The following is a 23,380-nucleotide window of genomic DNA, read 5'->3' on the forward strand; positions in this document are numbered from 1 at the left end:
AAAAACTTATCCAACTTCAAAAATGAACTTGGATGTAATGGTACCCTTTAGAACAACCCCAGGCTTATAACTACAAATAAAAATTATATGCACTATTCTACACCATATGTGATCTCTGTAGGGGAAAATAATGAGATCTACGAGGGTAACATTACTTGTGGAGATTTTTAAAAAATGTGGCACATATGTGAAAATCAACAATTGCTCACAAAATAATACACCAGAACACCGTGTCACTAAGAAAGCTGGTAACTTTACTGATTTGTCTGCAAAATACAAATTATATCTTATTTCCAGCTGGAGAAAAGTTTTTAAATCCCCCCCCCCCTTTTTTTTTTGTTCACTAAAGACAGCTGAATTAAGTCCTTTGAGATACAGAGATGGTTTAAGTGAATTATAACTTCTTGTCATCTAGTGGCGACAAAGACCAGCTTATGCCGCAGTGAACTTCTGTTCTTAATACTGGTTTCAAATGCTTGCATGCCCCCTTGTTACAAGCTGTTTATTTTAATTGCTACTGTTTAGATAGAAACAAATTGCCAGAATAAAAACAGAAATAAAGGGATACAACAAATCCGCTGGAGCAATCCAAGAAACATTTCAAAGTTGGACGTCTACATTTTTTCACACCAGACAGAACATCAATACCTCTTTCTTATTTTTGTCATTCTGTTTTGGTTTTCTGTCATCGAACTACCTCCTGGAAGCAGCTGAGGTATCAGATTCAATTGGAGGTCTGAGCAGGGAAAGTGGAGTGCCACCTCCTATTATCCCATTGACCTAATACAGAACTTTGTTGCAGGTCTAAAGCTTGGATTGCTCCGAGTCTTCGGTTAAAATATATCTGCAAACCCCCTTTTTTGTTGTTATTTCTGTCAAATTACATTGAAGTCTGAAGCTTGTTAAGAGACATTAATGCTCTATCAGTCCTTCAAGAGATCAGTGGTGGCAGGAGATCACGGCCACATGAGTGAAGACGGCACAGTGGATGGCATAAACAAGAAGAGATGAATAACTCTAGGATTAGGCAACAGCCTTTATTCAGTTTTCCAGTGGCTTTAAAAAGAATTTAAAAAAAAAGAAAAGAAAAAAAAAGAATACAAAGCATTTACTGTATGTTCCTGAACAAAAGAGAAGAGGATGAACAAAAAATGAAACCAACACTGTTATGCTAAAGTTAAAGGAGAAGGTGTGAGAAGCAAAGCGAGAAGCAAACGCATACAGTTTCAAGAGGCCAGACATTATTTGAGAGACATCATCCCCCGGATTCTATATAGCATGCCTAGAGATCGGCTCTGAAATCGGCCTGGATTCTATAACAATGCACGTAACTTAACCAGCAATAATGAGCAGGGATCAGCACTGATAGAATTTAGGCGCACAAGTCGCTAAGCGTATTAATGTGCACCAAACTTCTAATACGTGCAGGCAAAAAAAGGTGTAATTATGGGCAGGGAAATGGGCATTCCAAAATTTACATGCCTAGTTATAGAATATGGCCCAGTGCGCCTAAACCTGCGTGCTTGGATTTACGCCACATTTTCGTTGGTGTAAATGGATGCGCACAGATTTAGATGCTGAAATATCAACTAAGTGTATTCTATATAATTTGCGCCTAAATCTAGGCACCGATTATAGAATATGTTTAGTTGGCACTCATTTCTGTGCTGATTTTTTAGGCGCCATATATAGAATCTCCCCCCTCCCCATATGCATATATTGCTTTCTTAGGGTTGTGGTTGTAACGTGGGCTAAAAACAACACCATGTCCTGTACCAATAAAATTTTAAATAAACCTTCAGAAATTTTTTTTTCCGTTTAAAAGAAACCAAACAAGCTAGGAATACATGCAATACTGAGGGCCAAGCGAAACGCCACTTTAGATGTTTTCCAACTTGCGATCAAGAAGGCTGCCAACAGGTTCATGTAAGTTAAAAATCTTAATACTTCTTGGGGCTCTGCCCCAAAACTTAATATAAAGGGATCTCAAGCTAAAATTAGCTCTGTAAATGCAAGAAATGGCAGGTTACATAAGATATAAGTAGAAAGTTCCAGGTTACAGAATTAACATTGTGCTTCATTTGATTAAGTCAGGTTTACACACTCATATTCTCCTGTGCCGCCTTGCTGCCACCTAAGTTACACTTAGCAGTGGTAAGGGGCGAGGTGGGGGCAAGGGATGGCTGGTCTCCGTTTCCATGTTTCTGCTCTTCCTGTCTTCATGTGAAACCTTAACCAGCACTGCTGAGAGGTGCCAGGATAGCACTTGCACCCTCGTGTCTGCTGGTTGCTCCACTCACGATATACACTGAGACTCCACTGAATTCAGAGGTTTCCATTCTTGTGTCATAGGCATTAGCCAGACAGGTTTTCAAAAGTAAACATTAATATGGCTATTTATACTTTCCTAAAAAGGCCCTGCCATTGGTAAGTAAGTTACTGCTAACAATACTGGTAAATCCAAGTGTACGGAAATGACAAAATACATTTGTGATACATTTGCATATTTCAGACACATCAAAATTCCAATATTTTAAATTGAGACCACAAGTGTACAGGTTCATTGCTACATGAGGAGAGTGGTTTTGAAAGAGAGTTGCTTTACTGCATATAGATTTGATGGCTGACTTGACAAAATGCATCAGATTGCATGAAACAGAACTAACCAGGCTGTACAATGGATGTCAGTTCACCAGCTGAATGTTAAATGTTGCATTATTTCACAACTAAACAGGAAAAAAAATGGTTTAGGTTTGTTATGTTTTGGTAAGCTCTCACCTTACAGATTACCCATCGGACCTGATATAAGTGACTCTGAACCTGCAAAAATGTTTTGAGGTGTAAAATAAAAATTCAAAAAAAGGAAAATAGTTACTTAAATGTGCAACTGCACAAATAGAGCCCCTTTGCCCTTCCTCCCTCCTACTATTAAGATAACAAAACTTCTGCTATGACCATAATTATTATATATATATATTTATATATATATATATTATATTAGAAAGCTATACACAAGCATGTTAATTTCACAGATTTTTTAGATTCTTAATATTATTTTATATAATTAGAAATACACATTTCAAAAACAAAACTTCTACAAAGAGAAAACAGTTATCTTGGTTAGCAAAGCATGGCATTCTTCATGGCCTTGGTTCGCACCTTTCTCAACAAAAAGTCCCTTTCACTAATCTTCCTCAGGAGCGCTTAAAATCTGAGCAAAGCTATGGAGGGGGGAGGGAACCCAAACCACATTTTGGCTTAAGTTACCTACAGAAAGCCACAAATGCTTTGCAAACTTTCATTTAATTTTTTTTAATATGAAAATAAGCAAAATGTAATGTACATTTCTTTTTAAATATTTCTATATTTCTATTTAATAAGTGATGCAGACCCAGGATTTTAAAAATTAAATATCTTAGCTCTCAAACTCAAGGTGTTTTATTTATATACTTTTTTAAATGTATGCTTGTCTTTTAAATACCTGCCATTTGGTGCTGCCATACGCTAATGATATGTCTGCATGTTTGAGAGCCTTTTGTCTGTGATGGGTGACCCAGTCTGTTACTGGTATAAATGGTCACTCCCCGCCGGGTCTGTCACAACATCTGTACATTGTATGTTGCATAACAGCTGCTTTCTTTCTCAGTAAAGCTCTGCCACTTCTGGCAAAAGTTGCCTTTTCTCTATTTACATGTAAATAACGTTGAACCTGCAACAGGACACTACCTATTGTAACATAACCTTTTGCAAGAAAGCACAACAGTGAAAAAAAGTTAGCTTAAGAGTCTACTTTGTACACGTGGTTCTCTTGTACAATGCAAGTGCTAAGTACATTATCTCAGCATTTCTGCGTGACCTTATACTGTATCACTGAGGCATTTTAAAAGTACTTTTACAAAATGGAGTACCTAACTTTTTTTTATTCATTTATTCATTTTCCACACACGGCACATATAATGCATATCGACCCCCTCCCTTCCCTCCCCCTCCCCTCTTTCTCCATTTAAGGTATAGCACACACACACACTGCAAGGAAAAAAAATTAAAAACTAGTAGATGATAATGCTATCATGTTGCCCATCCTTCAGAGAGTCGCATCCGCTTGACGGAGGGGCTCTCCCTTTCGTCCGGCGAAGGTCTGGTGGTGAGTCCCAGGGGGGAGTGGAAGTCGTTGCGGTGGTCCTCTCGATCGCTTCCGTCGTACGAACTGCTGCAGCTGCTGAGGCTGTCAACGGGCGATCTCCCCGCCTCATGACGCGTGTGCTGGGGGTAACCCGATGGCGTGGCGGTGCGGTCTCTAGGAGGAGAAACAGGTTCTGACTTGATGTTGAGGCTTTGAGTAGAAGGCAGGGAGAGATTTGTACTCTGAGATAAGTGAGTGCTAGTACAAGCTCTGTAGGAGGAAAGGAAACCTGGTTACAGAATGGGGAGGCATGGAGCCCCCATAGATCCAAAACACTCACACAAAGTCATACTTACACACACACATACACAAACACCCAAATTCTGGCCAAAGCTATTAGAAATGTTCTAAGAAAGAGCTCCCTAACACAGCTAAAATTACCTCAGGGTGGCCATTTCTACCAGACCTGTCTCTCATTATGGAAAGACAACCAAAGGATTAAATTGTGGCTGGGACAAATCTTGATTCCTCAGACAAGGCTTCCCAAACCTGTTTCTGATGACCCTACAGCCTGTCGGGTTTCTAGGATATTCACCATTCAAAGTCAGAAGCAATTTTGGGTGGAGTCAGAGTTGATATAAATGTACTGACTCCGACTCTAGCTTCAAAATAAAAACTTACAACATTATAATATATGGTAAATTTATCATTTTATACTTATATACATATATATATATATATGCATATATATATTTTTTTTTCCCTGTATGTAAAGCACTGGTAAATATAAGTTGTATTTACCAGTACTTTAGATCTAGAACAAAAAATTTTAAAGCCTAACATCAACAGAAGTTGGAGTAAGAGTCAAAGATTTGGTGTACTGACTCCCTGATATTCACAATGGATGAGGTACATTTTCACATACTGATGATATGCTCTGTGCAAACCTATTCTTTGCATATTCATTATGGACACCTCAAAAACCCAACTGGCCCTGAGGTCATGAGGAGATTCTGAGAAGCCCTCTTCTAAGCTTTAGGCTGCTTAAAGCAATCCAAAATATTTTTTCCTGCATGACCGAGTGTGGATGGTGGTGGCCAAAAGAGACAGGTTGAAGATTTGTCATGCAAGAAACATTAATTTCTTTACTATGCACAAAATTCTTACTAGCATTAAACTAATATCATGTGAACCTGTAACTGTAATGTATTTCACCCTTTCATGTACTGTCCTAAAAATTCTAAAGTTATCAAGTGTCAATGTTTAAGCTCTGTGATGTGAAATTAGCATAGAATTGTTCTTTGCTGCATTCGTGAAGTCGCTGATATTTAGTTGGGCAGCTAGTCCCTTTCCAATAGGCAGCTAATCTTATTGAAAAATCAAGGCTATATTCATTTCTTTGTGTGGAATGAGCCCTGGCTTGTATTTTATCCCAAAGGTTTCCTTTACAAAGTGATCTTGGGCCAATATGGCCAAAAAAAAGTATGATGAAGCATGAATCTGAAACAGGGTTTAGTACACAGGGAGGCTCATTTTCAAAGCACTTAGCCTCCCAAAGTTCCACAGAAACCTATGGAACTTAGCCTCCCAAAGTGCTTTGAAAATATGCCTCAGGGTCTTTCTTGTAAAAGCTTGAGACAGGGAGTGAGTAACTTCCCCACAATGAAAAGGATCAGTGAGAACAGGAACTGAACAGAAAGTACATAGCACATAACAACTGAATCCTAAATAGAACAGTGGGAGAGAGTTGAGGGAGCAATGTCAGACCCAAGGGGAGGGGGCAATGGAAGGGGAAGAGAGAGACCAGGTTGGGGGGGGGGGGCTGGAGAGAGGTGGGAAGAGAGGGGAGCAAGAGATGCCAGACCTGTGAGGAGAGGGGGGGCAGTGGAAGAGGGAGAGAGAGACCAGGCTGGGAGGGGTGGGGAGAGAGGTGCTAAGTGTGCGAGAGAGGAAGAGATTCTGGGTCAATGGGAGGAGGGGGGAGAGAAGACCAGGTGAGGCACTGTCAATGATGTCACAGGCTAGGGATTTTGGATCCTTTATCATTGGAGCCCGAGCCCCTGCTTACCTGGCCCAATGGTTAAGCCAACCCTGGTTAACAAACTTTTTCTGAGCACTGTATACCAGCTAAATACTTGCCAAAAATAAATTTGGTTCATTGCCCCACATGCCAGAATGGTTAAAATTAAAACTTTAAATGTGTCCCTGGCAGCTGCAAATAGCCAATACAGAACTTGTAACCATCAGTATTATTCTCTCCCTACATGGTCTCCCTAAATTGCCTCAAGCTCAGTATTTTGACCTCTCTGGGGACTATAAATCAGTGGAGGAGTGGCCTAGTGGTTAGGGTGGTGGACTTTGGTCCTGGGGAACTGAGGAACTGAGTTCAATTCCCATTTCAGGCACAGGCAGCTCCTTGTGACTCTGGGCAAGTCACTTAACCCTCCATTGCCCCAGGTACAAATAAGTACCTGTATACAATATGTAAGCCGCATTGAGCCTACCATGAGTGGGAAAGCGCGGGGTACAAATGTAACAAAAAACAAAAACAACAAAAAAAAACTCAACAAAAGGACATCTTAGTAATCTAGATATCTCCTATAATAATTTGTCAATCTGCATCCCTGGATGGCTGCATGGATGGCTGGGTTCATAACTGCATTCAAATGAGGTACCACAACAACACACTGCTCCAGGGAAGCAGAGGTACACTCCAGCCTGCTGTACATCACGTGCCACGATCTGCCAAAGTTAAAATAGTGTCTGTGTTGGTTCTGCAGTGCAGAATTGACTCTACGTGTTTTCATCTAACGCAGACCTCCCGTTTACACTGCATCAAAAGCAGTTTCCTGTAAAATTGGCATTTTCTTGTCAGAACCAGTATTTAGTCATGGACAACTGTATGTGGTATTTTCCCGAGTTCAAAAGTCTTTGGATGCAATTATAAAAGTCATAGATGGTCCTGAGCAAGGAAAGCTTTTCCCTCATTGTGGCAAAGTTTTCACCAAAAATGTTGTATATAAAGGAGGATTATATTTTTTCAAACCTTTCTACGTTATTTTGTATTGTTTTACTTTTATCAAATTGCATAAAGCCAAAACACAAGAAAAGACAAAAAACAAAAACACTTCGGGACAGCATGTGGAACAGGTTGCACGTCCCCTGCCCTGGGAGGATATTCCTACATTGTAAAGCCTTATCAGTTATTGCTTATCATAGGATATTCCTGCTAATGCTTCTGTTAAAAAAAATAATGGCCATTAGATGATACCCTTGCTAGGGCCCGTTTCATTTTTTTGCGAAATGGGCTTTTTTGCTTGTTGATAATAAAGACGGTGGGGATAATTTGGAGGAAATTTTATAAAAGATTTGTCGTGATTAAATCCTGTTTTAGACCCATGAAGGTCCTCTTTTAAATTACCCCACGATTGAAAGTACATGCAGTGACAAGAAAGTGTGTACTTGTATGTGAACTTAGGTTAGACATTTTGGAGGGGAGGAGTCTGGATCAGTGGCGATCCTAGGTCAGCTGCCACCCGGGGGCAGATTGCCACTGCGCACCCCCCCCCCCCGGGTGCAGTGGCGTCCCCCCCCCACCCAGGGTGCAGCACGACACCCCCCCGGCGCAATGACACTCCCCTCCCCGGCGCATTGACATTCCCCTCCCCGGCGCATTCTTGGCTGCTGGAGGGTGCAGGAGCAGCCGTGCGCCTGTCAGCTCCACTGGCTCCCTGCTCCCTCTGCCCCAGAACAGGAAGTAACCTGTTCTGGGGCAGAGGGAGCAGGGAACCAGTGGAGCCGACAGGCGCGCGGCTCCTCTCTGCACCCTCCAGCAACGTGCACCCGGGGCAGACCGCCCCCACCGTCCTGCCCTTGCTACGCCACTGATCTGGATGGAGCATGGTGGAGTTATGAAGTATATGCATTGCTTATAAATTATTCAACTACACTCGCACTTTAGCTGCTTCCAATTTCAGCAGACTTTGGGCTGGTATTTTATAAAGACATGTGGATGAGCATTTTCAAAAGAATGTCCAAATCAGAATTGGGATGTACTGCTCATAACATTTTTTTAAAACCCATCTGACGGCCATTTTTGAACAGGAAGCTTGGGATTTCCTGTTCGAAAATATGTGAGGATATTCTTGCACTGAAAATGTCCAAAAATGAACAGCCATTTTCCAGAACGAAACTTCCAAAATATTAACACTAAAAAAGCAGGCACAAAAACATCTGTCTGGCATCATTTGTACAAAAATGGCCACACAGTCATCTCTGCAGAGGGGCAGCCTAGTGGTTAATGCAGTGGACTTTAAAAACTGGACCCAGGTACAAATTCCACCTTAATTCCTTTATATGTTATTATGAGCCCTCCAGGAACAGATAAAAACTTACTGTACCTAAAGGTACACCACTATAATAGCCATCATGTTTGCTGGTGTCTTATAAATTCAAGTACAGTAGGCATTTTTCTGTTCCAGAAGGGCTCACGTTTGTACAGAAATAAAAGTTAAAGTGGGAATTATACCTGGGTCCAGCTGTTCAAAATCCACTGCACTGATAACTAGGCTACTCATTACACTTGCTTGCTGCTCAATTAGGAATGGCCATAATACTTGAAGCTGTCATACAGCCTGGTATCCACTGTCACTTTCATTTCTCAAGGGGGTGGGAGTGATGATAAGTCAGCCACTATCCATAAAGACAGGGCTGGCTAAAGACTTGAGGCAGGTGAGGCACTGGCTTAAGGTGCCAAAAGCTTGCCTCACCACATTAGCCTTCAGAATGGGAAGAACGTGCTGCTTTGCTCTTGTCACCGTGCTCTCTTCCCTGTTCGGACTCCGGTACCAAGGTGCCGGTGGCCAAGCGGGGGAGACATCACAGGGGCAAGAGCAAAGCAGAACTTCCTCTCTCTTGTTTAAATGAGGTAGGGAGCCAATGTGGGTGGGGGAGGGGAGGAGGGTTAGAGCTGGCTCAGGGTGATGCAAACCAACTACTACTACGCATTTCTATAGCACTACTAGACATAAGCAGTGCTGTGTACTGAACATGTAAAAGACAGTCCCTGCTCGACAGAGCTTACAATCTAATCAAAACAGACAACCAGGACAAATAAGGGATAAGGGAGTTACTTAAATTGGGAATTATAAAACAGACATGGTTACTGAACAGGTGAATAGGAGTTAGGAGGTAAAAACAGAATGAAAAAGGTGGGACTTTAGCCTAGATTTGAAGATGGCCAGAGCTGAAGCGTGATGTACTAATTCAGGAAGTCTATTCCGGGCATACGGTGCAGCAAGATTAAAGGAATAGAGTCTGAAGTTCACAGTAGAGAAGAAGGGTACAAATAAGAGATTTACCCGATGAATGGAGTTTCCATGAAGGAGTGTAGGGAGAGGTAAGAGTGGAGAGGTACTAAGGAGCTGTAGAGTGAAGGCACTTGTAAGTCAATAAGAGGAGTTTGAATTGTATGAGGAAACGGATAGGGAGCCAATGAAGTGACTTGAGGAGAGGGCTAATATGAGCACAGCAACACTTGCAGAATATGAGTCGTGCAGCAGAGATTTGAACAGATTGAATGGGAGAGAGATGGCTTAGTGGGAGACCTGTGAGAAGCAAGTTGCAATAGTCTAAGCGAAAGGTGATAAGAGTGTGGATAAGGGTTTTGGTAGTATGCTCAGAAATATCAACCCATTAGTTGCTAAAAGTGGAAAGAGCCAAAAGTGTGATCTAGAGGCAATTATTCAAGCATTCACAGCACCATGTCACTAATTGCACTATTTTGTTCCACTGTTCGAATTTTAAAAGACATTAAAAACATTTTTATTCGAGAAAGCATATCCACCCAATTAACGCTCAGTCTTCACCTTCCCCATATTGCCTATACCTGTTTAGCCAACATGTATTGCCCTCATGATCTTTCCCCTCCTTCTGACTTTTGTGTCATTACTCTCCTTATATTGTAACCTTTTGTAACAATGTAAGTCACATTGTGCTCGCTCTAGTGGGAAAATGTGGGGTATAAATGTACCAAAAATAAATAAATAAACAAACAAAATTTAGTTTATTGCTGGACTGAAAGAATCCTGGTGGTTTGTGTGTTGGGTCTGAGTGCTTTCTAGGAATGTCCCTGATCCACCCATGCCCCTCCCATGGCCAGGCTTCCTTTTGAGTTGTGTGCTATAAATTTTAGGTGCCCACTTTATAGAATAGGATACAGGGCAGATCCACACATAAACCCAAATGACTGCTAATTGATTGTTAATGGCTCAGTAACTAGTTTATGATCTGATCTAGGATCTGTGCACAAATGTATGTGCCCAGCTTTAGTCAACCTACATAGAATCAGGGGTATGCGTGCACAGGTCTACATTCTAAAAATGGCACAGAAAAAAATGCACTAAGCGCTATTCTATAAACGGCGCTCAAAGTTAGGTGCTGTTTCAAGAATAGTGCTTAGCGCCGGGAATTACGCCTAACTTCAGATATGAGGATTTATATCAACTAAAACCTGGAGTAAATCCTCTTGCCTAAATTATGTGTAGATTCCTCTTATTAAATAACAGCACGTATAAATTACAGGAACGCCCCTGATCCACCCATGACTGCGCCCTCTTTTTACAGCCATGCATAAAATTTATGTGCAAATCCTGGCACCTAAAAATGCATGTCTAAATGTTAATTAATGCCAATTAGCACCTGTAATTGATTGTTAGGGCCACATTATCATCACTAATTGGCTCATTATTCAATTAAATTGCACACACAAATTGGGCAGGCACCTAAATTTGTGTGTGCAATTTTAAGCTCCATTTATAGAATTTGGGGGATAGTGCACACTCTTACCGGCAGATAACATTTTGGGTTTTTTTTTTCAAATGACAGCTCATATTTTTAACTAGATGAAACCACATGCCATTCAATGGATAAGAAGGATGACCAATGTGCAGGCATCTACAAATGTTTTGTGCTAAAGCACCACCTGCTGGCTAAAATATAACTTTCTTCTTTCTAATTCTGTCTAACACCAAGAGACCTGTATGGACCTACTGTATTATATCAGTATTATAACACACTCTGGTCCTGGAGCTAGCAGTTATACCTTTGTGGTTGAAAGTAAATGAAAATGATTAATATGCATTTCCCAGGGTGGCAAAATAAGAGTTTGTTTCGCTTTACAGATTTGTGCATGCAACAATTTGTTCTTCATGAGTTTTTTCCTCATCTGCATATCATCCAGTAATTTGACAGTATACACTGTCTACCTGATTTTTTTTTTTTCATGTTTCTCTTTAGTGGAGGAAGAGGATTAGGGGCAATGGGCCATCAGTTCTTTTGTAGCTAAACCTCAGGACAGAAACTGGGTCCGTTGCTTTTTAATGTATTTATAAATGACCTAGAGATGGGAATAACTAGTGAGGTAATTAAATTCGCCGATGACACAAAATTATTCAGGGTCGTCAAGTCGCAGGAGGAATGTGAACGATTACAGGAGGACCTTGCGAGACTGGGAGAATGGGCGTGCAAGTGGCAGATGAAGTTCAATGTTGACAAGTGCAAAGTGATGCATGTGGGTAAGAGGAACCCGAATTATAGCTACGTCTTGCAAGGTTCCACGTTAGGAGTTACGGATCAAGAAAGGGATCTGGGTGTCGTCGTCGATGATACGCTGAAACCTTCTGCTCAGTGTGCTGCTGCGGCTAGGAAAGCGAATAGAATGTTGGGTGTTATTAGCAAGGGTATGGAGTCCAGGTGTGCGGATGTTATAATGCCGTTGTATCGCTCCATGGTGCGACCGCACCTGGAGTATTGTGTTCAGTACTGGTCTCCGTATCTCAAAAAAGATATAGTAGAATTGGAAAAGGTACAGCGAAGGGCGACGAAAATGATAGTGGGGATGGGACGACTTTCCTATGAAGAGAGGCTGAGAAGGCTAGGGCTTTTCAGCTTGGAGAAGAGACGGCTGAGGGGAGATATGATAGAAGTGTATAAAATAATGAGTGGAATGGATCGGGTGTATGTGAAGCGACTGTTCACGCTATCCAAAAATACTAGGACTAGCGGGCATGAGTTGAAGCTACAGTGTGGTAAATTTAAAACGAATCGGAGAAAATTTTTCTTCACCCAACGTGTAATTAGACTCTGGAATTCGTTGCCGGAGAACATGGTACGGGCGGTTAGCTTGACGGAGTTTAAAAAGGGGTTAGATAGATTCCTAAAGGACAAGTCCATAGACCGCTATTAAATGGACTTGGAAAAATTCCGCATTTTTAGGTATAACTTGTCTGGAATGTTTTTACGTTTGGGGAGCGTGCCAGGTGCCCTTGACCTGGATTGGCCACTGTCGGTGACAGGATGCTGGGCTAGATGGACCTTTGGTCTTTCCCAGTATGGCACTACTTATGTACTTATGATCATGTATGAAGCCCTCATCAAGCCTTCAAGTAAGTAACCCAGATGTGCCCAAACAAGATGAAGGAAAAGGACGGAATGGATCAAAGTGCTATACAACTACAGCCTTACGGTATTTCCAAGAGTTCACTCGGCAACTGGGAATTACATGTGGAAGCGGACAAAATGCAATAAATTGGAAGACAATAGAAGTGTGTTTCCACAAGGACTATGATTATTCAAACTGGTACTACAAATTGAGGCCATTCAAGGCTCAAGAGATTTGAACTGAAAGACGATGAGAGAGATCCTTTAAAGGGTAAAGCTCTTGAGGAACACACATGCTCTTCCTGAAGGCCAGCAACCAGAGGGATGGGACCTGACTCTAAATCAGGGCTCTTAACCTTTTTGTGGTTTGGACCCCTTTGAGATTCTGGTGAAACCTATGGACTCCTCAGAAAAATAAAACACATAGATATATACTGTATTGCAAAGGAAACCAATTATGCTCAAATACAGTTATCAAAATATTTTAAAAAATAACAAATGTGTGTTGACCATTATCAATTACATGCTTTTGGAGAAAATGGTACAGCACACAACCAAATGTCTACTGATTTCACTTTTTAGGGTATAATAATTTTACATAGTGAGATTTATTGAAGTTAACAAACATTTTTGGAGTCTAGAGGCAATACATTACATTGTGGTCTGTGTTTATTATTTAATGATAAACTAAATTTCAGTTAAAGAAGGGGTTCTCAACCCAGTCCTCAGGACAAACCTAGCCAGTCAGGTTTTCAGGATACCCACAATAAATATGCATGAGACAGACTTGCATGCTCTACCTCCACTGTATGTAAATTTATCTTATGCATATTCATTGTGGTTCTTCTGAAAACCTGACTGGCTAGGTGTGTCCCGAGGACTGGGTAGAGAACCCCTGAGTTAGAGGTTAGTGAAAATAAAGCTGTAATTTTTTTCCCCCATTCAAGTTCACGGATCCTCTGAAATGTACCCCACGTTAAGAACCCTTACTCAAACCATGCTAGCACGATTATTTAAGATAAGCTTTGGGACAGGTATGGAACTGATGAGATCTCTTTGCTTAGGTGGCTGAAGCAATTGTCACCCACTAACTTTAGGTCTGTACTGCAGTGTGTGATCACTCTCTTGTTTGATTACTGTAATGCATTGTATCTTGGGTTACCTCTAGGTAAGATCTGTCTTTTACAAATTGTTCAAAAAGCTGCTGCTTGTTTGCTCACAGATACCTCTCGCTTGGCTCACATTATGCCAGTACTTAGGGAGTTGCACTGGTTACCCATCCAGTGGAGAAACAGGTTTAAAATCTTGTTGCTAAGTTTTTAGGCTTTAAGCAGTGATATGCAAGGTTCTGAGGCTAGTTCTTTGAAGCTCTCAGCCTGCTCGTGCACTGCGTTCTTCAGACAAAGTTTTGTTTGATATTCTTTCCTTTCACCATATTAGGCTCACTGAGGGGTCCTTTTACTAAGGTGTGCTGAAAAATGGCTTGTGGTAGTGTAAGTGTGGGTTTTGGGGACACACCAATCCATTGTTCAGCGCGCCTGTAAAAATGCCCTTTTTAAAATTTTTGCTAAAAATGCACGTGCGGCAAAATGAAAATTGCCACGCGTCCATTTTGGGTCTGATATCTTACTGCCAGCCATTGACCTAGTGGTAAAGTTTCACATGGCAACCGAGCAGTAATGACCTATGTGCGCCAAATGCCACTTGACGAGCGCAGCCGACGCACGCCAGAAAATATAAAAATGAATGCGCACCAAAAATGAAATTACCGCAAGAACCACATGGTAGCCATGTGGTAACTCCATTTTGGCGCGTGTTGGGCACACATAGATGCTTACATTGCTTATAAGTACATAAGTATTGCCATACTGAGAAAGACCAAAGGTCCATCGAGCCCAGCATCCTGTTTCCAACAGTGGCCAATCCAAGTCACAAATACCTGGCAAGATCCCAAAAATGTACAAAACATTTTATACTGCTTATCCCAGAAATAGTGGATTTTCCCCAAGTCCATTTAATAATGGTCTATGGACTTTTCCTTTAGGAAGCCGTCCAAACCTTTTTTAAACTCCAGTAAGCTAACCGCCTTTACAACATTCTCTGGCAACGAATTCCAGAGTTTAAGTACACGTTGCTTTTTCTCCGATTCGTTTAGTAAAACGGCCCCACAGTACAATTTGACTATTTTTGATATTGACAGTGCGAGGCAGTAGAATTTGTTGCCCTTTAATTTAAGAGGTATGATTTCACTTCTTCAGTTCCATAAAAATTTGAAGGCTTTCTTTTTTGCCCAAGCTTTTATGGTGGTTTAAAGCTGGGTGTTTAAGCTACGGATTTATTTTAGTCCAGACACTTTTATTGCAAATGTGTGTTTGTCATCTTTTAAAATTATATTATATATATATGTTATGCTGTGATCAGTCAAGAGTTGTAGGATTGTGCGGAATAGAAAATTTAAAAATAAACAAACCTTGCTAGCACTATTTAAAATACGCTTTGGCACAATTATGGAACTGAGATCCTTAGAAATTATGTGACATTATATTACACAGTTCTAAGTGGATTACAAAGCAAGTTAACCAATTAGACATTGGGAATTACATATCAGTTAAATAAAATCTAATTAAATTAATTCTCTATTAATAAATGCTCATGTGCTTTCAAATATTTCCAATAAAAGTAGATATAGGATCTGATCTCCCTAATTTCCGAAGGTATAGAATTCCAAATCTGAGTAGCTTGATATGATATAGTCATAATATAATTTCTCTTGGACCTATATAAAGTTGGCTGAGGATAATGTAAAGTACTTCCATCTTGCAGGGTCATACCTAAAGTTACGAGCTGAAATTGGTAACCGATGAAGAGAATACAATAATGGGGTGACTATCATATTTGCATGCGCCACAAATCAGGTGTGCAGTAATATTCTGAAATGCTGCGGTTTTCTAAGAAATTGCTTTTGGCAACCTACATGTAAATCAGTGCAGTAATCAAGTTGGGATCACTAATTGAAAAACAGATCAACCTAATCCTTCATATCTTTTTTTTTTTTTTAAATAAAAACACTTTCTTTACAAGACATTGAGTTTCAGGTAACAAAGTAGTAAGATAAACCCCCAATATTTTCAAAAGTGGTTCAAATTTAAAACTGGAATCACTTTTATGAAGAGTATCGTTCCAAATTTCATTTTGTTGACCCAATAGGAGAAAATATATTTAATTTTAAATAGTGTGCCCCTATCTTTCGATCGAATAAAGTTATACATTTTGCAATTCTATTTGATGTCTCATCATTTGTCCTAAGGACTAGTACTAAAATTTATATCATCTGCAGATAACCAGCTGCAGACAATTCATGGGTTTGTTCCAGAGATTATGATCTGGAAATAGGAGTGATGAGTGAGAAAATTGAATTTGCTGATGCAAAATGATTCAAGGTCATTAAAACGGCAGATGATTGTAAGGATTTGCAGAAAGATCTTGTGAGACTAGGAGACTGGGCATTAAAATGACAGATGAAATTTAATGTGGACAAGTGCAAAGTGATGCACATATGGAAAATAATCCTAACTATAGTCATTCTTAACAATACATTGAAATTTTCAGTCCAGTGTGCCACGGCTGTTAAAACAGCAAATAGAATGTTGGAAATTATCTAAAAAGCGATGGAGAACAAAACAGAGAATATCATTTTGTCTCTTCATAGGTTCAGCGTACTACCATGTCTTAAATAATGTGTGTAGTTCCCTTGGTCCCATGTCAAAAAGAAGGCAGTGAAACTAGAAAATGTTCAGAGAAAGGTGACAAACATGATAAGGGTAACAACACCTCTCTTAGGGGTTATTTTACTAAACCATGGTACAAATCAGCTGGCGGTAAAAGCTGAGATGCCCATTATCCCCAGATTTTATATAGCGCGCCTAGAGACCTGCGCCAAAATCCAAGCGTATTCTATAACAACACGCATAACTTAATTGGCTTAACAAGCTAATTAGCATTGCTAACAGCTCTTAACAAGCACTAATGAGCACTAATTGGCAATAATTATAATTTATATGCACAATTCACGCATTCTGTAATGCAATGCACCTAACTTCTAATGTGTGCAGGTAAAATGGTGCGTGGTGGTTATGGGTGAGGAATGGGCATTTCGTGGGCATTCTGAAATTTACGTAAGTAGTTATAGAATATGGCCTACTGCGCCTAAATCTATATTTAGGGATTTATACCACGTTTTCATTGGTATAAATAGAGGCGCATAATTTTAAGTGCTGAGATAGAAACTAAGTGTATTCTTTATACTGCGCCTAAACCTAGGCTCTGCTTATAAAATATGCTTAGTCAGCACTGATTTCCACGCTGATATTTTAGGCACCATATATAGAATCTCCCCCTATATTCGTATAGTGTGTCTCGGTGTTTACTGCCAGCTGATTTCTACCATGAGCTAAAATCGCTACCAGGGCGTACTGAATGACCCCCTTAGGAAGTGAGGATAACCGAGTTAGGACTCTTCAGCTTGGAGAAAAGAAGTATGAGAGGGGATACGAGAGAAGTTTATAAAATCATCAGTAGGGTGGAAGGTTAAATAGGGAATGGTTGCTGAACCTTTCAAACAGTAGTAAAATAAAAGGACACTCAATGAAACTAAAGACTAAAAACAAATTAAACGTTTTTTTCCACACAGTTACTAGAAGACATGGAGGCTCATTTTCAAAGCACTTAGCCTCCCAAAGTTCCATAGAAACCTATGGAACTTAGCCTCTCAAAGTGCTTTGAAAATATGCCTAATAGTCAAGGCATCTAACATAAGTTTTGATAAGTTCCTGGAAGGAAAGTACATACAATCTTATTAGACAGGTAGACTCAGGAGCTCCATCACTTATTACTGGAAATGAACTATGAGAAAATTGATCTACTTTTAGGATCTGCTGGCTACTTGTGACTCAGACAGGCCACTGTAGGACAGAGAGGGAAAATCTGAGTGGAAATCATTTTCGCCTAACCGTATTCTATAAAATTAGGCATGGTATATAGAATACACTTAGTTAATATCCCAGCACCTAAAACTACATGCATCCATTTACACCAATGAAAACATGGCATAGATTTATGCAGACTGGGCCATATTCTATAACAACGAGCGTAAATTTGGGAATGCCCACAAAATGCCCATTTCCCTGCTCATAGCCATGCCCTTTTTGAACTGCACACTTTAGAATTTAGGTGCAGTTCATTACAGCATGCGCTTATCGAGTTATAAACGTAAATTCTAATTAATGCCAATTAGTGCTCAATATTGTTTGTTCAAGTGTTGTTAATAATGTTGATTGGCTTGTTAAGGCAATTAAGTTACACACATTGTTATGGAATACCCTTAAATCCTTAGGTGCGATATATAGAATCCAGCAGTGAATGATGGATTTCATGGACCTTGGTTGGACTCAGCATGGCTTTATGTCCTTATTAAGTATGGAGGAAGGTCTCTGGCTTTATTCTGTTCCTTATGGTGGGAGACAGTGAGGCTCAGTGGAAAAGTTTCTCCTACTCATTCAGGAGCTAGACTGAATATATGTTGCCTGTGGTGGGAATGGGGTGGGATGAAGATGTTTGATAATTGCTCTTCATGCTGTTGTAGCGCTTTTGTTGTTCTTTATGAATATTTTCAAAATAAAGCTTAAAAAAATAGATAGATAGATAGATAGATAGATAGATAGATAGATAGATAGATAGATAGATAGATAGATAGATATGTTGCTTGAATAAATGTTCATTGGATAAACATTTGTGCTAGATTCAATGGATGGAAGAAAATGTCCAAAAAACCCCGAAAGAAGTATTTTTGGAATAACTCATATTCTGCCCACGGCTTAACAAGTTAATCAGCATTGTTAACAGCACTTAAACAAGCAATAATGAGCACTAATTGGCAATAATTAGAATTTAAGCACAGAACTCCCTAAGTGTATTCTGTAACGCACTAAACCTAAATTTTAATGCGTGCAGACAAAAAAGGACATGGATATGGGTGGGGAAATGGGCGTTTTATGGGTGTTCCAAAATTTATGCATGTTATAGAATCTACGTGCTGGGATTTATGCCATGTTTTCATTGGTGTAAATAGATGCGAGCAGTTTTAGCTTAGTTGATAGGATATTAACTAAGCATATTCTATATACCACGCCTAAACCTACGCCCCGCTTATAGAATATGCTTAGGTGGAAATAACTGTGATGATTTTTTTCCAGCGTTCAAATCTGGATGCCATTTACTGAATCCAGGCCTATGAGTGCACTAAATAGAGGCAGGGGGCAGGGACTGCAAGGATATAATTTTATATTTTCAAAAGTATGCAAATTGTTTTGATTGGAAAAAATACCCACAGAAAGAGGTGCATGTCTAGGGGTACATTTTCCTTAGGAAATTTTCAAAGTGAAAGTACCCTTGGGCTTTATAGTTTATTAGAAATTTACCATACTGCCTAGGCTAACTTGCAGGTCTTGGCGCTTTACTTAAATCAAAAATTACAAATCATAATAATAAGGAATAGAACTACAATAAATTGAAAGGATAGGTATACAGACAGCAAAAAAGCAAGCACACTTCAAGCTACATTGGTTAGGGTAATGGGCGGTCTGTGGGCGGGCAAGGGAAGTGTAGAAAGGGAAAGGGGGGATGGTATCATAGGGAGGGGAAGAAAGAGGGAACAATAAGGCAACCATGGTCAACCCCACAACAAGGAACCTAGGCTAGGTGAAAGGCTTGGATAAAGGGTCAAGCTTTCAATCTGGATTTAAAAACCTTGAAAGTTCTGCACGGATATGTAAAGGGAGTGAAATCCTGGAAGACGGTGTGATGAAAAAGAAGGCACGAAGCCTGGTTGACTCTAGTTAGGCAAGTTTGGGGTCAGGTAGAACCAAAAAGTGATCATTGATAGAACACAGCAGGTGGGTTTTGCAACAATGCATGCAGTTTAAAGTGCCATGAACTTTACTATTTCTGTTGGAAGAAATACATCAGGCCTCTATTTACTAAGCTCCATTAAAGCACATAAGTCACATTAATTGCCAATTAGTTTGCACATATTCGCTATAATATGCCTTATTTGCCAATAGCACAGTTTAATGTGTGACATTTTACCACAATGCAAGTTAAATAGTAATAAAATGTGATGCAAAATGGCTCATTTTTATGCAAAATGTATAATGTAGCTTGCAATAAACTTTGCAACCAATGTTATAAATTCGTGGAATGTTAACACATCAAAATTTGTTAACTTTTCCATTTTTCTGTTATTCATGAGAACAGAAGCTGTCAGCTTTCTACCAATGCCATTAGTCTCATATTTTAAGTATTGACAGTTGTGATTCACAATCAGCATCTTTGGACAGTTTCGCTGTTGAGTTGACAGGATCCCTGACGAAGGCCTGTGTGCCAAAACACAGCCCATGTTGGGTACATCCTGTCAGCTTACTTTGCATTTTGTACTTGAAGAATAAACTGTGTTTTGGGCCATTTCAGAACTTGTGAATGGTGCCTTCCACTCTTTTGCTTCACTTCACTGGCTTCCAATCAGATACCGCGTTCAGTTCAAGCTTCTCCTTCTTACCTACAAATGCACTCAGTCTGCTGCCCCTCACTACCTCTCTACCCTCATCTCCCCTTACGTTCCCGCCAGAAACCTCCATTCACAGGACAAATCCCTCCTCTCATTACCCTTCTCCACCACCGCCAACTCCAGGCTCCGCTCATTCTGCCTCGCCTCACCCTATGCTTGGAAAAACCTTCCCGAGCCCTTACGCCAAGCCCCCCTCCCTGCCCATCTTCAAGTCTTTGCTTAAAGCCCACCTCTTCAATGCCGCGTTCGGCACCTAACTCTTACCTTTCAGGAAATCCTGACTGCCCCAATTTGACTGCCCCTATCAGACTGACTGTTCACGTGTCCTTTAGATTGTAAGCTCTTTGAGCAGGGACTGTCCTTCTATGTTAAATTGTACAGCGCTGCGTAACCCTAGTAGCGCTTTAGAAATGTTAAGTAGTAGTAGTTCATTAACGTTTTCCTCTCCAGGAGCTCTGAGCTGAGGGGGCAACTTAAAGATGCCATTGCTTAGGGAAAAATATGCCCCTATCCCCTGATTTGACTTCTCCTAAACCTACCTTCTATCACTCTCCACTTTCAAAAATAGTCTCCCCCATCCCTGTGGCCTCTGTGTGTGAATGGGTTGGGTGTATGGGGGGAGGGGGGTTCCTGAGAGTAGTGGAGGGGGACAGAAACAATCCCTGGCTATTCCTGCCCTGACAGAAGCCTCAGTTGAAATGGAAGCCTTGGATCCCTTAGTGGTAGTCTCATGGTACTACTGCCAGGAGCCCAGCCTATTAAAAGTAAGTTTGCACTACCTTTATCTAATAGTTGAAAAATATTTCTGTTAGATAAGGCCTCAGTAAGCAACCTTGGATTGCAGGATAGTATCCAAAAGCTTAAATCCTGATGAGCAAGTTTATTACTAAACTGTCTTAAATGCCATCAGTGTAGCTACTATTGAACAGGATGACATCACCTTTAAAGAGCAGGAGAACCTACTTTTAGTCATGTGTCAATGAATCAGTCAATCGGATATTTTAGAACATAATCCAGGTTTTAGACATCTTGAAATACATTTTCAGCAAGCTGGTGTCCATATTACTTTATATGGATAATGCACCCATATAAAATATTAGTATACTCAATGGTGTTAAGCAGACAAGCAGTACCACTGAATATACATGTATACCTTTGTATGGATACATACCCATTTATAGCTAAATGTACTATTTGGCTGCACCAAAGCCCCCCCCCCCCCCCAAAAAAAAAAAATAGAATGCTAACATGCTGGTCATGTGAATAGCAATTCTATAAAGTAGTAGTTAACATTTACTAGTGTATTACACATGTAAATGTTTACATTTCCAGCATATACGCCAGTGGCACAGCCAGACATGCCATTTTGGATGGGCTTGAGCCCAAGGTGGGTGGGTAAATAATTTTTCCCTGCCCTCAATCTTTGCCCCCCTCCCAACCCTCAATTCAATAAATATCTGAGCTGGCATGGACCCCCAAGCCCGCCAGCTGAAGATGGTCTCCTCTGGTAGTTGGAATGCTCCTGTAATCTCTGTAACTGGCAGCATTCACTATGAGCAGCCACTGTGGGCCCCCCCCCCCCCACACCCACTCAGTTTTTGAGCATGCATGAAAATCGAGTATGGGCCAGGGAAGGGGGAGGGCCAGCATGGCGGTAGCCCATAGAGAGTGCCAATGGCTGCAGAAAGTATGAGAGTGTTCAGGCTGCCAGCTGGAGTGTTCTTGCCGCTGAAGGAGACCAACTTCAGCTAGTGGAGGCTTGAGGATCCCCGTCAGCTTTAATAAGGGCCCTCCCGCTGCTATGCCACTGTTATACACATGTGAACATGTGTGTGTATATCTCAGTATGCCACCTAAGTGTTATTATGGAAACACATGCCTATCCTGCACAGTGCATACTTGCAAGGAAGATATAAAGTTGCAAAGCATGGGAGGGACATAGAAGGACTCCCACTTATGTGCCTAACTTAAAGAATACCTGCATGTAACACATATCCCTGCCGTGCCAGATTTATTGGTGATGTAAGTGCAGGTGCCTGAATGTTAGGCATCTTGATATTGGGTTATGCTAATTTAGGGGTTTACTCTACATAGGTATACTCAGTATAGGAAGAAAAGCGGGGCAATGTTTACATTTCACAGTACTCCTATAACAGCTCATACAATGCAAAAAAACACTCATCTATGCATATGGCTGATCACACAAGAGCTTTTGAATGGGGCCTGTTACTATATCTATCTATCTATCTATCTATCTATCTATCTATCTATCTATCTATCTATCTATCTATATGTATATATATATACACACACACACACACACACACACACACACACACACACACACACACATAGGCAATCAGTGTTCCTGTTGAAAATGTTCAAAATCTAAGCACTCCCATTGGCATACCTAGTATTGAGGAAAAACACTCTGCCTGTATATTATTCATTTCAAATACACAGCAGGGGCTGAGTACATGGGTAGAAAGGTGTTAACCTAAATATCCTGGTAGCGCACTGGGTGTTCTTCTAAACTCCAATGACAGGATCTTTAAGGTTGATGCTTCCAGCTTCCAGCAAAATCTGTCAGTTTCCTGTTTAAATCTGGAGATATGCAGGAAGTGATGTTCCATGCAGGAAGTTGAAGCCAGTGCAACTGTGACCGACAGTGACCCAAGACCCTTACAGTCACTTAGCTATTGTGTATCAGCCTGCTTAAAATAACAATATGTAGTTTCCTTTAGAATTATTATTGGCTAGCATCACGCTGTACAAGAACTTCTACAATGGTTGTTAACCATTATAGTTTTCAAAAGCAGGAATTTCAATACAAATAAGCTATTATTCTGCATGGGATGAGTGGGGAAAAGCAACCAAACAGGCTTGGCAAGGTTTTGGCACACCTCTGAGAAATGTATTAAGATCACTGTAAAGATATGTACCCATGTTATTCTGGGTTCCAGTCTTTTCTATAAAATCATAATGCTAGATATACTCTCCAGTCACACACCATACAAAGAACAGTACACACCAATACACAGGGAGAATGAGGATACAGATCTGGAAGGCAGAGGGATTTCTGTAACCATTACAAAAGGTGACTGTATGCAATTAAGATTGGAAACTGCATCTCTACACTGCTCTAAGAGTGAACATAATTCTTTTCAAGTGACTTTAAAAAATCCCAAACCAGTCAG

General features: G+C 40.5%; 1 protein-coding gene across 9 annotated transcripts in view; it reads right to left on the reverse strand.

Annotated features, from left to right (window-relative positions):
* Positions 1-1,815: 1,815 nt before the first annotated feature.
* Positions 1,816-23,380, reverse strand: part of MEF2C (myocyte enhancer factor 2C) — a 504,569-nt gene continuing 483,004 nt past the window's right edge. For 6 of the 9 annotated variants that reach the window (XM_030193370.1, XM_030193375.1, XM_030193371.1 and 3 more), the window contains one exon: positions 1,816-4,393. In XM_030193370.1, the coding sequence (XP_030049230.1) occupies positions 4,069-4,393 (325 nt within the window). In that variant the 3' untranslated portion in view covers positions 1,816-4,068. The remainder of the gene's footprint in view (positions 4,394-23,380) is intronic. The other 3 variants (XM_030193373.1, XM_030193374.1, XM_030193372.1) reach the window with 1 other exon arrangement.

This window comes from Microcaecilia unicolor, chromosome 2, assembly GCF_901765095.1.
Source record: "Microcaecilia unicolor chromosome 2, aMicUni1.1, whole genome shotgun sequence".
NCBI classification, from domain to species: domain Eukaryota; kingdom Metazoa; phylum Chordata; class Amphibia; order Gymnophiona; family Siphonopidae; genus Microcaecilia; species Microcaecilia unicolor.